General features: G+C 41.0%; 1 protein-coding gene across 3 annotated transcripts; it reads right to left on the reverse strand.

Moving 5' to 3' along the window:
* Positions 1-1,446: 1,446 nt before the first annotated feature.
* Positions 1,447-16,223, reverse strand: LOC124131329. Of its 3 annotated transcripts, none has more exons than XM_048397682.1 (11): positions 16,003-16,223; positions 12,236-13,060; positions 9,293-9,431; positions 8,047-8,387; positions 7,433-7,556; positions 6,308-6,408; positions 5,645-5,804; positions 4,553-4,761; positions 3,700-3,818; positions 3,217-3,280; positions 1,447-2,093 (listed from the first exon to the last, which is right to left on the reverse strand). In XM_048397682.1, exons 2-11 carry the CDS (start codon positions 12,995-12,997, stop codon positions 1,998-2,000), a joined length of 2,115 nt encoding a protein of 704 aa, XP_048253639.1. In that variant the 5' UTR covers positions 12,998-13,060; positions 16,003-16,223; the 3' UTR covers positions 1,447-1,997. The 3 variants fall into 3 exon arrangements, with proteins under 3 accessions (XP_048253639.1, XP_046350495.2, XP_048253636.1); XM_046494539.2 differs by having other exon boundaries at positions 12,236-13,067; positions 16,003-16,222; XM_048397679.1 differs by lacking the exon at positions 16,003-16,223 and adding an exon at positions 14,041-15,422 and having other exon boundaries at positions 12,236-13,067.
* Between the last annotated feature and the right edge of the window lie 1,643 nt (positions 16,224-17,866).

The following is a 17,866-nucleotide window of genomic DNA, read 5'->3' on the forward strand; positions in this document are numbered from 1 at the left end:
ACTTCACACCCAGAGAAGGGTCTGTTCGAACAATAAATCAACGTATTATTTGTTATTATTTCGATCAATGTTTTTACAGCATGTGCACGCTATGTGCATGCACTTCAAAACAGCGTCATGGTGATGGTGGTGGGGGTTGGTGATGGGGAGAGAAGATATTTCTGGTATTGTAATATTTAGCTTTTCTCATTTTAATTTAGATTTAACAGATTTTGACTTAACTCATCTACAACGTGTTCAAGCGTAAACTTCATGATAATCGAAAAAAATGGTAACTATATTGTCTTTTAACATACTTGAATACTTTAAGATAGGTATTGTATTACAATGTATACAGGTAACATAAGTCCTGTTGTATTTTAGTGTCTAGTCAAGCCTAGTCTAAAGATGACCGGGCGATTAATGTTGTGATGTGATGTGATGTGATGCGCTCTCTCTCTCTCTCTCTCTCTCTCTCTCTCTCTCTCTCCTATACCCTTGTGTCTCTTGGTGTCAATATCAAATTCGTCATAATTTTCAAGTGTACATATAATTATATATGCACATGTCTGAAATTGTTTCGAAGTTGGTAAAGTGTTAATTCAGCGTGTGCACACTCAGAGTATAGCACATTAAAAAATGTTGCAATTTGACAAGCAACTATTTTCAGAAGTTTTTATCTGTTGGAATGGATAAAGTAAATTATCAAAATTATTTAATTCCTATAGGTTTGTACTTTCGTGAAGATCCGGGGTAGAATAGGTTTTCAAGAATCCATGCTTGCCGTAAAAGGCGATTATGCTTGTCGTAAGAGGCGACTAACTGGACCAGGTGGTCAGGCTCGCTGACTTGGTTGATGCATGTCATCGTATCCCAACTGCGTGGATCGATGTTCATGATATCAATCACTGGCTTGTCTGGCCCAGATTAATTACAAACCGTCGTCAAAACAACGGCGTTCAACAACAACAAAAACCAAAAACAAATGATATGTTTGTTCCTGAAACAAGTCCATATGACCTAACACATCAGGCAATCGTAACTGTCTTAGAGGGTTTGTATTCTTTGTCAACTCATGGCAACTATATACGCTTGTTTGTGACAGATGTATGCCCAATACAGGTAAAGTTACATCAGTGTGTCAGAGTGTGTAGGGTTGTATGTAACTTTAAGTTATGCAATTAAGAATTGAACGTCAGTTTGGATGGGTTCATTGAAGTGTGAACGATTTAAAATCGCTGGTTTAACTGTGAACCTCCGAGCTTGCGAGTTGCATCAGTGTGTCAGAGTGTGTAGGATTGTATGCCATTTTAAGTTATGCAAAAACAATTGATACGCCAAGAATGTGTGTGACACATTTCATCCATGTGATGATTCGAACCCGGGTCATCGGTGTCGTATGTAAACGGTTTGACCACCTGACCAACCCAATCGCCCCGCAGATCGCAAAAAATATGATGCCACTCATCATGTATAATACATTTATGTTTGACATTCTACATGACTTGGTGACGAAGTGGAGACTTCATAAGGCTAAAAAATACCCCGTTTTTTCGAGGAGATCCACTGTAGTGGGCGTTAACGGCGTCCTGCTGTACTGTTATTTGACATGTCGACATCGCTCAAACTATGATCTTTCGGCTTGTGATTACATCTCGACACAACGGATGATTAATCGAACGAAGTATGGTAATTTCGACACGTCGAGTTACTCCTGCACCAGTGCTGGTAGTTCGTACTTTGTTCACACCCTAACATGTCGGAACCGAGCGACACGCTATATTTCAATGTCGACATGTCGAGTTCCTCTGCCCGAATGTTGATTCAGTGACCTGATGAATAGTGTGTCCAGTATGCAGTCGTATTGTTATGTCGACATGTCGAGTTATCGCTGCTCGAGGTATATGTTCCTTTGTTTGCACCTGAGCACGAACAAAGATTAGATACAGTCATCTTGCTAGTGTTCCCTGTTCGAGTATTGATTCAGGTAATTCATATTAAGTGTGTTGCAAGATCTGTTACAAATTCTCCACAGCCTCGCTAAAGGTCATCAAGTCTTCCAAATTGCTCAAATGCAGGTCAGTCTTGATGTAATTGTAGAAGAATTCTGGTGCCTGTAAAGAAAAGAACGTTATCATTTAGCTATAATCGATACATGTGAATCTTCAGAATGTCCGTGTGAAGATCCGGGTTAGAATAGGTCTTCAGCAACCCATGCTTGTCGTAAAAGGCGACTATGTTTGTCGTAAGAGGCGACTAACGGCATCAGGTGGTCAGGCTCGCTGCCTTGGTTGATGCATGTCATCGATCCCAATTGCGTGGATCGATGCTCATGTTGCCAATCACTGGATTGTCTGGTCCAGACTCGATTACTTACAGACCGCCGTCATATAGCTGGAATATTGCTGAGTGCGGCGTAAAACAACAAACAAACAAACGAATGTCCGTGTTTTAATAAAGACTCAAAGGCTAACGTTACTGTGATTATGACATGATTGTTTTTACACAACTTTAATGGATAGAGTGGTAATGTCATGAGTAGGTTGACAGAGTGGCGCTGGAGCCTTGTTCATGATACCGATCTCTGGGTTGTCTGGTCCAGACTCGATTGTTTTCAGGCCACCGTCATATGGCATGAATATTGCAGGGTGTGGCGTTGGGCAACAAACACCTACTGTTTTTTGTTTTAGCCCCTTAATGCCGAGCGCCAGACAGGGTTATAACAAGTACCATCTTTTAACGTCTTTTGGTATGACGCGGCCGGGGATCGAACCCCGGACCTTCCGCTCTCCGGGCGGACGCTCTTCCACTAGACCACGGACTCAAATATGAAGTCATCATGATGAAAAGACTATACTCAGCTAATTTACATGATCTTGATTTAACAAAAATTGGAGCAATTAGAAAGTAACACCTGAGATGCTCTTTCTAAATACTTGATTTAACCTTAATTTGTATTAATAACACATAACAAGGCAGAATTCCAATTTGACCTTTTTAAATAGTAATCATAAAAATAACGATACTGTTGTTTTAAGAGTATAGGGTCACTAATTTAAAGATCAGTTTACCTTACAGATCATTTGTCATGAGAAAAAGAATAATATATAAGACAAGGATACCACATTTTAGATAATACACGACGTAGGAAGAGCGTAATAACTATTAAGAATCGCATTTTTATATTATGAATTTTGTGTTTTTGTAATAGCCACTTCAATATATTCAGCTGTTTACCTTGTATGAGATCTTACGGAGAAACATCAGTTGCTTTCCGGTGAGACTTTTCAACGAGGAGTGTCTGAAAAAACAAAGAAATGACCTTTGACCAAGTAACCCAAAACAAAGCAGAAATATTCTGAAACGTGAACACCTATCTAATGCATTCACTTCAGTGATCTTGGATCTGGATAGAACCACAACACGTCCAACTTGTTGATCAGGGGTGCGTAAAACCTACTGAATGCGTGAGTTTGGTGTTACAGCACTGTTGGAATATAGTTCCACATGACGTTTACCACTTTGGTGAAACCCACTTTCAGGGGAATCCACAACAGGTTCTGGAACAACTATGGGCCGCAAATCTGCCTCGAATCAAATCGAAATTATTGCCTGACAGTGTCATATATATAACTTAATATAAATAACAGGGATTTATCAACGGAGAGGACGACAAAGATTAAATATTATGATTTTGTAAACTTTGTATCAACCACTTACTTGTCCAAGCTCATTTTACAAAGCCAATTGTGAACGTCTTTGTTTGACCAGTTGGCAGTACCATCCGCACCCCGTGCAGCATCAGCTGGTTGAGACTTCACAATTGCAGTTGTCTCCCCCTAATAACAAGTTGATGAAATCTGTTGTAATAAGTTATGTAAACAGAAGCTGTGTACAATGAAACCCTGATAATCCGGACGGTGCAGCTCCAGTGAACTTGTCCCGATTAAAAATATCTCGATTGCCAGAATCATCGTTTTAGAGTAATATTTTTTGTACACGCTTCTGACAGAATCGTCCGGAAAACGAGGTCTCCAGCTGCAGAGTTACCAGGTTACACTGTATCAATGTCATGACAAAGTTTACAGCGCTAATGCTAACCAGCTGCATCCACGTGTCCTTTGTCAGGGAAGGGTACACTGATGCAGTGTAAGTCTAGCTCACAACTACGACAATCACGAAAATTCTAAACCCAAACCATTTTACTGACAACACGCATGAATGTGGTATTTTCTATTATTCCTAAAGATCAAAGATAAAATTTTCAAACTTCTTTTTCCTTTAGGGAGCAGTTCAAAAGTTTAAAGCGAAAAAAAAGTTACTTCCGTGAGTTTGGGGGCATTACCATATATTTCTAAAGTAGGGCATGCAGCGTTCAAGTACGTCAAGTTGGCTCGAGTTGTCGTTCATTTTTCATTGTGAAATATGAAACTTAGACCTGCTTTGAAATATTAAACCCCAGAAAGGTTTACTTTGTCGGATGTAAATAAGACCGTTAAGGAAGCTTAAGGAAATATGATTGCAGACCAAATGTCTAATCAGTCAACGCGTCCTCCAATATGCTGTCACTCACGTCAATGCTATCGGTTGATGATCCAGCCTTGCCCCGAACACCCAATTCTTTTATCAACTCCGATGCTTTCTGGTCAAAAGGGTATTTTCCACTGAAGTCGAAGAAGAGTTTTGCCCCTTTAATCAATCCCAGCCAGCCATCGGGCTTGTAGCCTCTCTGGAGAACGAGAGGTATGATGGGTTTCCGGAGGTCAAAGGCATATTCAGCTTCTGTAATGTGAATTCGTTTGTGTCAGTTTTGATGTGATACATAGAGGTGTGTGGGGGATGGTAAATATCCTGTATTAGGAATAAACATTGTATTTAGCGAGCCTTGGAATAGACCGGAAATAACTGCCCCTCAATGATAAGATCGGTAACTGTCCCTTCAAGGATTAGACCAGAAAGGCTCATTCCATCATCACTTGATTCATAAGGGTGTTAGATCTTACACAGACATGTAACTACGACTTAGTGAGGAAGTTTATCATCCACCTTATTACTCGTTACAAACTGGTATGTATGGACTAAACTCGATTATTTGTAGGTAGCGAATAGGATCTAAAGCTGCTTTGAAGAGTATTTCAGTTTTATCATTGATTGCCAGCTAGGAAAACCTGAGGAGATTCTGATCTTCGATGTTTGCCACTTCAGTGAAACTCACCAGATGTGATGCTGACAAATCAACTTAATAAGGACGAATCTGGGATTCGAACCCACGAGCATGGGTTTCTGAGTGAGTATGGTTTTACGCCGCTTTAAGCAATACTCCAGCAATATCACGGCGGGGGACACCAGAAATGGGCTTCACACATTGTACCAACGTCGGGAATCGAACCCGGGTCTTCGGCGTGACGAGCGAACGCTCTAACCACTAGCCTACCCGACAGCCCCTCATGGGTTTCATAGGTGAAAGAGATGCAGTTCTGTGGTGCATTAGCCAACTGGGCTACCCGTGTCGATACTTGTTAGCATCATAGGATAATTCAAAAACTGCTGATTGCAGCGTAACGTAAACTTCATTTGTTTAACCATTAATACTGGTCTGAATATTGTGTCGCACGGGCCAATCCCTATCAACTAGAAATAATACTGAAACTAGTTGTCGTCCTACCTGATCTGCAGTTCTGGCTCAGCTTGTATCTCTCCGACATACACACCAACACCACAGACGCATTCTGCACGGCCTCCGCCATCGCCTGCAATGTGGAGCCCTCCATGTTGTCGATGTCCATCCAGACCTTAAAATTGTGTTTTTTCAAAAACTCCTTGACCTTAAACACAAGTATATGATTAAGATAACCTTAGAAATTATCAATCGATGTGTTTACAAGATTCGTAAGCTTCTAATGGCATGAAAAGTTTGATTTAAGCGCGTTCTTTTGTGGGATCAATGTTTTGCACTGTAGTTTACCAGAGTATGTGTTCTGTAATATGGAACAACATATGGTGCGACGAAAGTGAGTGAGTTTGGTTTAACGCTGCTTTGAACAGTTTTTCAGTGTCAGATTGCCGTGGAAGGAAAGTGGCACTGGTCTTAGACGTATACCACGTTCTTTTAACCCATCAGTAAGGTAGAAATATGATTAGGGAAAATCGGGATTCGATTAATGTCAATAGGTTTTGGCTTGTCAAAGGGACACAACTCCACAGCGAATTACAGAGCCTTAGACGACTGGCTCATCCGAGCCCCCGAAAGACACCACAATCATGTATTTAGTTAGACAGAAAAGAACCATTAGATTTATTTCATGTCGAAGTATAACAAGAAACATACCTTGATAAGCATTTTCTGGTCCGCCCACTGATAACTGATCATAACGTGGCCTGCATCCTGCACAATTTCGCCCTTCTTGACTGCATCTTTCTTCTTAAGTTCTGCTCGAAATGAAAGGGGAATACATTCTTCATAAACATTGACGAACTCTCACGCTTCGTGACTTTAGCCTCACTTTAAACAGATTTCAGTTTCAGGGGTGACAGTTGAATGTTAGAGAAGAGCCCTTGGCATCTTCCAGAGGCAAGGGCGTTAACTGACTGTAAACGTCCAGTTTCCACCCTTGCCGATTTAGGCTGGAATTTCTGTGCTCGATCGTTGCTCGTTGATATTACGAGTTATGTCCCTTCTATATCCTTCTATTGACCAATCAGATTCCACCTCTCATATCACTTATTTTTGGCTCGAAACGAAATTGCGGTGCCCAGTTATCTGATCGATAATCAAGATCTATATTTGTAATAATGCGGGTCTTCAAATAACGTGAGGACCTTGATTAAAAACATGAAAAGATTTGTAAAATGTCTGTTGACGCAAAGTTAACGGTACACGTGATTTGCAAATCCTGAAATGGACCGAAATCTGCACCTCAGATTACGAATCGGATGTCGATTTCTTTACGCGAGTTTCATTGGACTATGCATAAACTCGTATGTCCAGTCAAAATATAACTCCATAACTCCAGACAAGTTACACGAAAGCGTGTGGTATCATGTGACGCACCAGTTAACAACTTGGGGGAATGAGGACCAAGGAATTTTGGTTAGGATATTTTTACGGCCACTGCTACAAAACACGCATGTTTTCTGTGAAAGGGGGAGCGTAACACTTTAATTTTATTTAATTTTTATCTGGACATCCGAAATTTTCAGTAAACAGTTTCTTTTTTTCAGTAACGGACCTGAAGGCAAATTATATTATTTCATTATTTTATATTATGCAAGTTTTTTTTTTATCGGTAGTAAATAATGTGGGGGTTTTTTTAAAAGAAACAAACACACACAAGCAAGCACGCACGCACATACAAACCTGAGAAAAAACACTATATTTTCGCAGTATTTTTCGGGACAAAACAGGGTTCAAAAACAAAATGTCCAAAAAAATATGGCATGGTCGTTCCCTTACTCTTGTTCCCTCGCTTCTCCTCCTGAGTGATGGCCCACAGAGCGCCCCCGGAAACCTTGGACAGTTTCTTATTGTTTTGTGATTCGTTCATTTTCCTCAGTATCGCCATCAGTTCAGCGTTTTCCTTAAAACCCAAGCAGCAACAGAATAGATACAAACAAAAAAACGTTATTGTAGTTGTGCTGTCAAAACAACCGTCACGCCAAATCTCAGGTTCGATTCCCCAGATTGGTAAATATTTGGTGTCAAATCTCGTAATATTTTAGAATATTGCTAAAACAGATTAAAATCCTTATCATATCACTGAAATATCAATTCAAATAATTATTGATTGGATAATGGAGTAGTGTTGACGCCCCTGTGAGGCATACAACACCCATTTCACGACCAGAAATTGGCTTCACGATTTCAGGCCATGTGAGGAATCGAACCCGGGTCTTCGACGAGCAAACGCTTTAACCACTAGGTTACAATACCACAATCATTAACCCACGTGTCATTCTTCTAAGAAAAGGTTAAAGACTACTTTTGTAGTAAAGACTATACTCTGTTGATATGCATAACTGTAGAGAAAGTGACGTTAATCCTTGACAAATTTCACTTTAACGACCTACCACAAATATTCGCTGATTTTCCTTATCGAAAGCAAGCTCCCAAACACACTGAACAGCCTTCTCTCGCTCGTCATCTGATCCTTCCTGCATGACAGTCATCAACACAGGGATCGCTCCCTTCTCTGTGAGGATCTTCTTATTGTCATCGTTCTTCGCCAGTCCAGTGAGTCCAACTATCAGCTCAGACGCGGAGAAACCGTTGCAACGATGACGTTGATCTCTCCATGCAGACATTATCATGTTTAACATTATGGTAAAGACGGTACTGTCTGCGAGTAGAGCTTTATTGTCATCCTCGTCGATTATGTTCGCCAGCAGCAGGAGAAGCATCATTTTCATCTCTGTTGAAAATTCAATGACAGACAGACAGGATGACAGAAGCAATGTACTTTTACTGATGGCTTGGTCTGGACGTCCCTTTCATACTGAATAACACAACATACTTTTGTTAAAGTCAGATTAAGTAGTTCAATATAACGCATCTAAGTGCAACATCGTTGATTTATAATAAGGTGTATGTATGTAGCAGTAATTTTACTCTGGTTGGTTTGTGAAGCGGGTACCATGGTAAACGATTTAACATCAAAAAGTAACATCAAATGCCTTTGAGGATACGATCCTATCTGGCAAAGCGAGGAATCATCATTCTCCCAATCTGGTCCCAATCTGGTCCCAATGTGTCGCCCAGTTGATGATATTGATGATTTGTCACTAACGGATTGGGATAGTTAGTTATTGTTTGGTTGACGCAGATCTTTGTTGTTTGAATGAACTGACTCACATTTGACAGTACAGCACATGATTTATGCCCGGAACCCCGTGGTACCTTATGGTAACATTATGTCCTGCATGTGCAGCAGTCCAGAAAATACACACGCTCAGCATAGTCTTCAGTTTGTTTGTTGTTTAACACTCACTCAAAATATTCCAGCTATAAGACGACGGTCTGTCAATAATCGAGTCTGGACCAGGCAATCAAGGGATTAACATCATGAGCATCGATCTGCGCAATTGAGATACGGTCCATGCATCAACCATGTCACAGAGCCTGACCACCCGATACCGTTTGTCGCCTCTGACGACAAGCATATGTTCTGAAGACCAACTGTAACCCTGATCTTCACGTCAACAGGAATTAATATTATTTGTTTGGGAGGTACCATTGTTAACTATTTGTATAGCTTCGGGAATATACAGAAATATAAGTTATCTATTGCATTATTTCATTCCTGTTGATCCCACTCACCTGGGGCGTCACCTTTAAGATAGGCCATGGCTACAGACACTGTCCCCAGTTCCCTGATGGGTTGGCGGGTGACGGGGCTGTTGGAGCAGTTGTGGAGGACGCCCCTAGCAGACCGGAACATTGGGTCAGTTGCTGACACCTGCAAAACAAGGATGAACAACAGACTGTCAACACATACACTCAACACACTGTCAACACAGACACACAACAAACCGTCAACATAGATACACCACAGACTGTCAACACAGACACAACAGACCGTCAACACAGACACAACAGACCGTCAACCCAGACACAACAGACCGTCAACACATACATACAACACACTGTCAACACAGACCCACAACAAACCGTCAACATAGATACACCACAGACTGTCAACACAGACACAACAGACCGTCAACACATACACTCAACACACTGTCAACACAGACACTCAACACACTGTCAACACAGACAGATACACAACAGACTGTCAACACAGACACACAACACACTGTCAACACAGACAGATACACAACAGAATGTCAACACAGACACAAAACAGACTGTCAACACAGACACACAACAGACTGTCAACATGGATACGCAACAGACTGTCTACATAATTACACAACAGCTTGTCAACATGGATACACAACAGATTGTCAACACAGACACACAACAGACTGTCAACACAGAAACAACAGACTGTCAACGGTGATACACAACAGACTGTCAACACAGCCACACAACAGACTGTCAATACAGACACACAACAGACTGTCAACACAGACACATAACAGGCTGTCAACATGGATACGCAACAGACTGTCAACGCGGATATACAACAGACTGTCAACACGGATACACAACAGACTGTCAACATTGATACACAACAGACTGTCAACACGGATACACAACAGACTGTCAACACGGATACACAACAGACTGTCAACACGGATACACAACAGACTGCCAAGACAGACACAACACACTGTCAACACAGACACACAACACACTGTCAACACAGAAAACACAACAGGCTGTCAACATGGATACGCAACAGACTGTCAACATTGATACACAACAGACTGTCAACACGGATACACAACAGACTGTCAACACGGATACTCAACAGACTGTCAACATGGATACACAACAGATTGTCAACATTGATACACAACAGACTGTCAACACAGACACACAACAGACTGTCAACACAGAGACACAACAAACTGTCAATACAGACACACAACAGACTGTCAATAAAGACACAAAACAGACTGTCAACACAGACACACCAGACTGTCAACATGGATACACAACACACTGTCAACACAGACACACAACAGACTGTCAACACAGATACACAACAGACTGTCAATATAGACACAAAACAGACTGTCAACACAGACACACACCAGACTGTCAACATGGATACACAAGAGACTGTCAACACAGACACACAGCAGACTGTGAACAAAGACACACAACAGACTGCCAAGACAGACACAACACACTGTCAACACAGACACACAACACACTGTCAGCACAGACATGGATATACAACACACTGTCAACACAGACACAACACACTGTCAACACAGACACACAACACACTGTCAGCACAGACACAACAGACTGTCAACATGGATACACGACAGATCGTATATACAGATACAGAACAAATCGTTAACATTGACACACAATTGTCTTGCAAGTATAGTTTTTTATACTTCGGTGTGAAAGACTGGGTTTTCTGAAGTTGAGAAAAGTGATTTTTTCTTTGCAGTGAAAACTAACGTTGATATTCCGCTGCTGGGAACAGAGCACGCTGACGGAAGCATCGTACAAAAGTCCCCTCCCCGTAAAGTATCTCCTCTCACCCCTGACACAAACTGTTGACTTCCTTTTTACCTTAGTTCTGCAGGGACTAGGCAAAATAATGACAGATAGTCATTTGTGGAGTTAATATCTTTTCTGGCCGTTTGTTAGTCTTTTGAAAATAGTTCGGTATAAACTGTAAAGTTATCATTTAACTCATCAATCGAGGCTGTTCGTTTCGCAAAGATAACGTTTGTTACTTTGACCAGCGTGTATTCTTTTGCTTCCAAAAGCGGTCTCGTAGATTTCAAGAATATCTTTCGTTGAAGATGATTTTGTATATAATCATATCCAATGTATGGTTTCATTTTATTGACCTCAAATATATTTTGTTACTTTTTTTCATATTTTTTTTAAGATTTTGCATCACGAAACTTCTTTTTAGCAATTATTACATTTTTAATGAAATAATTTAATTTTCAGGTAAAAGTATATAAAACATAGGATATTCAATGTGTTAAGTGAAATATTATGTTTGTCTCATCGAGTGACGGGGGGGGGAGGAGATATTTTCACCAGTGGCATAGTAGCCACTCTTTTTCCTCTTTCATCTCCTTTTCCTCGCCACTCGATGAGAGAAACATGCTATTTCACTCGGCACATAGAATATCCTCTATATAATAAGTCTTACCACTGTTTTGCCAATATGTCATTGGTTGTACCATATAGAGTCTTACTTCGGATATAATACAGTTGAAGTATCATTTAACACTTGAATTAAAAGAACAGATCAATTTCCTCCTACAAAGATTACATACTCGAAGTGATAGACACGGACATTAGTCCACTTTGTGAAAATTTAGAGGGACTAGTTGTTTACTCCCCAAATCTAGTATGTTACATTAAGCTACTAGTCTGATATGACCTGCGGACTCGTTAGATATGACCAATGGTGTCTACCTCGGAATCTTGCATCAGGTTGCATTACAATTTGACTACCGTCTGTTTTTCGACAGCCATACTACAATTGTGTTCAGCTTGAATACATTTTTATATTCTGTCAGTTTGGTAGATATTGACAGTGAGATTCTGTGCCAATTTGATATTAGTTTGCAATGTTAAATGCTCTGTACTTACTTTGGCAGGGCTACCAGCTTCCTTCAGAATAGCCTTCAGGTCCCCCACAAAATATCGAAGGAGGCCACTGCCGCACACCCTCTCGCTGAACTGGACACTGGCGTCCGTGTAGTTCCACAACAACCCCCTCATCTCCCGGATAAATTGGTAGCTCCCTTCCTCCGTCAGCTGTGCTCGTGATACTTTCTCCGTCAAGAACTCAAGTTTCCTGGCTTTAAGATACGAACTATACGTCTTGTACATAACATCAGCAGCGCGCGTGTAAGACAGGTACTCTGCAAATACGCGTCTGTGGGATTCATCCTTGTTCACGTATGAAAGTCCAATTGTCTTATGTGCGAGCATTCGAATCTGTTCCCCTTTGGTATCCAACATAGGATCTTCTTCGAGAGCGTGTATGAAGGAGTTGATGTCATCGAACCCAGACTTTAACCGAGGGTATTTGGTGACTAACTGCTGAGCCAATTGCAAACAGTCTTCGTTGGTGGCAGGTATATCCGAACTCATTGTGGAGGATAGGACTGGGGTCTGATCAGATGGATTGGTAGTGTGAGGGAGACCCGGTGCCTCTGGGGTCTGTATCAGCTGAATGTCAGATGTACCTTTTACCAGCTCTGTGGTTTGGCTGGAATGGACAGCTCCATCAAGGCAGTCCGCATTGAAACTCTCGCTGTCGTTTTGCTCACGAATGTGCGGTTTTTCGACTGTCGGTGCGAAATTGCTGTCTTGTGGAATTAAAGGAAAACTCGTTCCACATCCCATGTAAAAGAGTATGTTCTTGTAACAAAACACACTGAGTCTACTGTTTTCTGTCTACTGTCTCTGCTGCTTTCTGGGGAAAAAAAAGATTTTATATTTGTGTCCGGTTCACAAAATACAACGTCAAATATTAACGTCAAGGATTTTCAACATCACTTTCGAGTTGTCATAAGGGCCAATACGTGACAACCTTGGTCATTAAATTCAAAAGACTAAATATGATGTTGTAATTACATTATACTATTAATTATATATATTTAACTATACATAATCACTCAATTGCAATTAGTTGCAACAAGAAGCTAAGCCCCAGATTATCGTGCTAATTTCTAATTCTCCTATTTATTGCATTAAACATCGTAAAGACTGATATACAATCAGGAATATGTTAATCTATCAGTTTATGACAAAACGTACAACTTTATGGATAACAACTTCTGTTTTTTGCATATAGTGACGTTTCGATGTAGATTCTTACACCCTTATCAAGCTTGAGTATCGGTGTCAGAATCTACATCAAAACGTCGCTAAATGCAATAAACTATAGAAGTTGTTATCCATAGAATTGTACGTTTGGTTATCTACTAACCAACTTCTAGAATGTCATAAAACAGTTATCAGTTTACGTATAGGTTAGACCACGAGGACCCTGTGTCTAATCGTGGAAATGGTCAACTAAACCATGAGGCGCGCAGCGCCAAGTGGTTTAAGTAACCATTTCAACGATTAGACACAGGGTCCTCGTGGTCTAACATACATAAACCATGTCCAACATTTATGGCACCTAAACTGCTTAAAAACATTGTTTTGTGAAAGGTATTTCGAACGATTTTCAGGAACTCTGTACTCTGATCAAGATAATTGTAATTTCTTTTCTCTCTGTTCGTTTCGTTAAACGAAAAGCTACAAAATCACAAGTACTGAACAAATACTAGAATGCATAGAGTAACATACTGTATAAACATTGCATAAAACACATTTTGCGTATCATAAACGGATAAGCAATTAGTACTGATGTAAGTAAAATTTAGTTGTTAATTTCATACCCTTTCTCCATGTCGTCGTGGCAGAAGACTACCTTCGTTAGCCTTCAGTGCGGAATTCACGGGTTCGAATCCCGCTGGCGACAAACGTTTTTCATGAAATTGTTCTATCATCAAGGTGAATTATGAGGGGGAAAAGAAGTTCTGTCATTGCAAAGGGGTGTTTAACTGACAATTCAGTAAGTTAGACCACAGACAAAGAAGCCATGGTGTATATTTACAGCAATCTATGCATAGACTGTCGACTAGAGTGAATATAAATCAGGGCGTCTTCAGTACATTTGAACAGAGTTACCTGCCTTTGACCACACTTTGCTTGTCTGGGAACAGCTGGTGATGTGTGGACAGTGACTGGAGTTGAGAGATTGTCGAAGTACTTATATTTTATACATTTATATTATACCATTGATGTCCATAGCCTGTTGTACTGAAATATATCAATTATATTTGTACTGGAGAGACAGGTAGGCATCATGCCTGTTTTCATTTGATGAAAATAAAATATTGTTTAAACAAAAACATATACTTAAAATATCTAACACAGCAAATAAAGATACATATCTGAGATTTATAAGTGTTAACTAAATCATGTGTTTAAAGTACGTTATAAGTTTACTGATTGTATACAATTTATAGTTAGATTGTGAACTATGGTATTTGGTTAAGTGGCGTGACTACCCAAAGCAGGTGTCGTTCAGTGAGGACATCTGTCCCCGTGCAGGTATCTATCCCTACCTTCCTGAAGAAATTATTCCAAGTGTAGAAATCAGCACTGAAGTTTCAAACCTTTTCATGAAAGAGCTGGCACAGGTAAAACGTACACATCCAGAATTCTCTCATATCAATATTGTTAATACACAGTTAACAGCATACAGTTATTGCAACGTGAACGATTAGAACAACATTTTCGGAGTATTTGTTGTGAGCTTTGGTTAAACTTTGCAAAACAAATTCAGGTGCAATATTAAGGAAGTATTTGACAAACAAACTTAGGATAGCAATTTGTATGCACGAGGCTGAGACATACTGAATTGGCAGATCAACAAGACAGTTGCAGAATGGAGTTTGTACTGTTCTAATCTCGTTGTTTCAAGATCGTAAAGCCCCCAGTTTGATTGCAGGTGTGACAGTTTAATCTCACGGGGCCCAGGTACGCAAATCATAACTCGCGTTATTTACATCATAACTTTCAAATGGTTGAGTTGTGTGAAGTTGTTATTTCAAAAGATATACTTGTAGCCCTAAAATCTCCCCGTGAGTCTGAGCCACGTACTATTGCGATCTCGAGACATCGCTGACAAAGCTGGAAATGTAGAATATTGTTGTTATAGTTTGTTTGTTTATTTGTTGTTTAACGCCACACTCAGCAATATTCCAGCTATGTGACGTCGGTCTGTAAATAATCAGACAATCCAGTGATTGATATCATGAGCACCGATCCACGCAGTTGGGATACGATATGACTTGCCTCAACCAAGTCAGCAGCCTAACCAACGATCTCGTTAGTCGCCTCTTTCGACAAGCATGGGCTGCTGAAGACTTATTCTAACCCGGATCTTCACGGGTCTTATTATAGCAATATCATAACCCATAGCAATATCATAACACAATTATGACACAAAAACTAGGCAGTTTAATTTCAGGATGTGAGTTTATTTCATAGCTATGCCATTAGACTCCTATGCAGAAAATGTGCTTACGTGCTAAACGATTCACAAATATTTTGTTGCATGCAACAAATTGTATACAACTTGTACCGTGTGGTTGAGCTTTCATTAGTTATGTGGCAGCCGGAGCGTTTGGCGCTGTGGGGCCCAGATCACGCTTTCTAACTGTCCGGGGCCCAGGACAAGCATTGTATCTTCCCAGAACGATAATACTTGAAACAATATCCGGCTATGACAGGTGAACAAATAGCATTATAATTTATACTTTATAAGTAACACAGAACGAGTTATCACTCACCTCACAGAGCCTCGTGTGTTGACAAGAGATTTGATCTGTCCATTCACTGTCGATCCTCCAGTGTTCTGTGTATGTAGTGATGTGATGATTAATCCTGTTGCATGTTTCATGTTCACTGTCCCAGTTCATAAACAAATGTGCTCACAACGTGTGTTTATACTGTTTTGATTATTTGTCAGCATAAATCTGTTTACTTCTGAACACCATGGCGACAAGGGAGATAATCGCCGGATAATCAGTCGTGCAAGGACAAACAGTCATTTTGCCTGCGCTTTGGGGCGGAGCATGTCGTTCTTGACCGGTTCTTGTCATTCCGGGACACGCTGAATCTACTTGGAGGTTACGGAAAGGGGCGAGTGGTGACGAATATTGAAACAGGTTTGCTGTTTGCGTCACAGATCAGAATGGCACTCTCACACAACACACACATCACTAGACCAACATCGCACTCTCACACATCACATATGTCACAGATCAGAATGGCACTCTCACACAACACACACATCACTAGACCAACATCGCACTCTCACACATCACACACATCACTAGACCAACATCGCACTCTCACACAGGTCACAGATCAGAATGGCATTCTCACACATCACCCAGGTCACAGATCAGAATGGCACTCTCACAAAACACACACATCACTAGACCAACAAACATCGCACTCTCACACATCACACAGGTCACAGATCAGAATGGCACTCTCACACAACACACACATCACTAGACCAACATCGCACTCTCACACATCACATGCGTCACTAGACCAGCATCGCACTCTCACACATCACATGCGTCACTAGACCAACATCGCACTCTCACACATCACTAGACCAACATCGCACTCTCACACAACACACACATCACTAGACCAACATCGCACTCTCACACAGGTCACAGATCAGAATGGCATTCTCACACATCACCCAGGTCACAGATCAGAATGGCACTCTCACAAAACACACACATCACTAGACCAACAAACATCGCACTCTCACACATCACACAGGTCACAGATCAGAATGGCACTCTCACACAACACACACATCACTAGACCAACATCGCACTCTCACACATCACATGCGTCACTAGACCAGCATCGCACTCTCACACATCACATGCGTCACTAGACCAACATCGCACTCTCACACATCACTAGACCAACATCGCACTCTCACACAACACACACATCACTAGACCAGCATCGCACTCTCACACATCACATGCGTCACTAGACCAACATCGCACTCTCACACATCACACAGGTCACAGATCAGAATGGCACACTCACACAACACACACATCACTAGACCAACATCGCACTCTCACACATCACACACATCACTAGACCAACATCGCACTCTCACACATCACATGCGTCACTAGACCAACATCGCACTCTCACACATCACATGCGTCACTAGACCAACATCTCACTCTCACACATCAGAGATGGCACTCTTACACATCACACACCAGACCAATATAGCGCACTCACACATCACACAGGTCACAGATCAGAATGGCACTCTCGCACAAGACACACATCACCAGATCAGTATGACGCTCTCACACATCACTCGACCAATTGCAGCATGGCACCAAACACATCACACACGTCACCAGACCAACATGGCACTCTCATATATCACACATTGTAACCACCTTACTTCAATAGAGCATCAAACCATACATGCAGGGGTGGTAGATAAAACATTATCCAACAACCATTGATCCATTTTCAGTTCAGTCACTGTCAGTTAATCGGAATTTGTCCATCATTTCCCGAAAATACTATTTAATAACCTTTGGACTAGCGTTTTAGACTATGCCCTGGTAAAAGTCCAGTACAGATAGT

The sequence above is a fragment of the Haliotis rufescens genome, unplaced genomic scaffold (genome assembly GCF_023055435.1).
Source record: "Haliotis rufescens isolate VD_foot unplaced genomic scaffold, xgHalRufe1.0.p SCAF_1, whole genome shotgun sequence".
Lineage (NCBI taxonomy): Eukaryota > Metazoa > Mollusca > Gastropoda > Lepetellida > Haliotidae > Haliotis > Haliotis rufescens.

Excerpts from the sequence above, each read along its gene's own strand:
- LOC124131329 (XM_048397682.1), bottom strand. The coding sequence starts at position 12,997 with ATGGGATGTGGAACGAGTTTTCCTTTAATTCCACAAGACAGCAATTTC. Across the intron at positions 3,819-4,552 it reads CATCAACCGATAGCATTGAC|GGGGAGACAACTGCAATTGT; the intron begins GTGAGTGACAGC and ends ACTTGTTATTAG. Across the intron at positions 3,281-3,699 it reads TGTAAAATGAGCTTGGACAA|ACACTCCTCGTTGAAAAGTC; the intron begins GTAAGTGGTTGA and ends TTGTTTTTTCAG.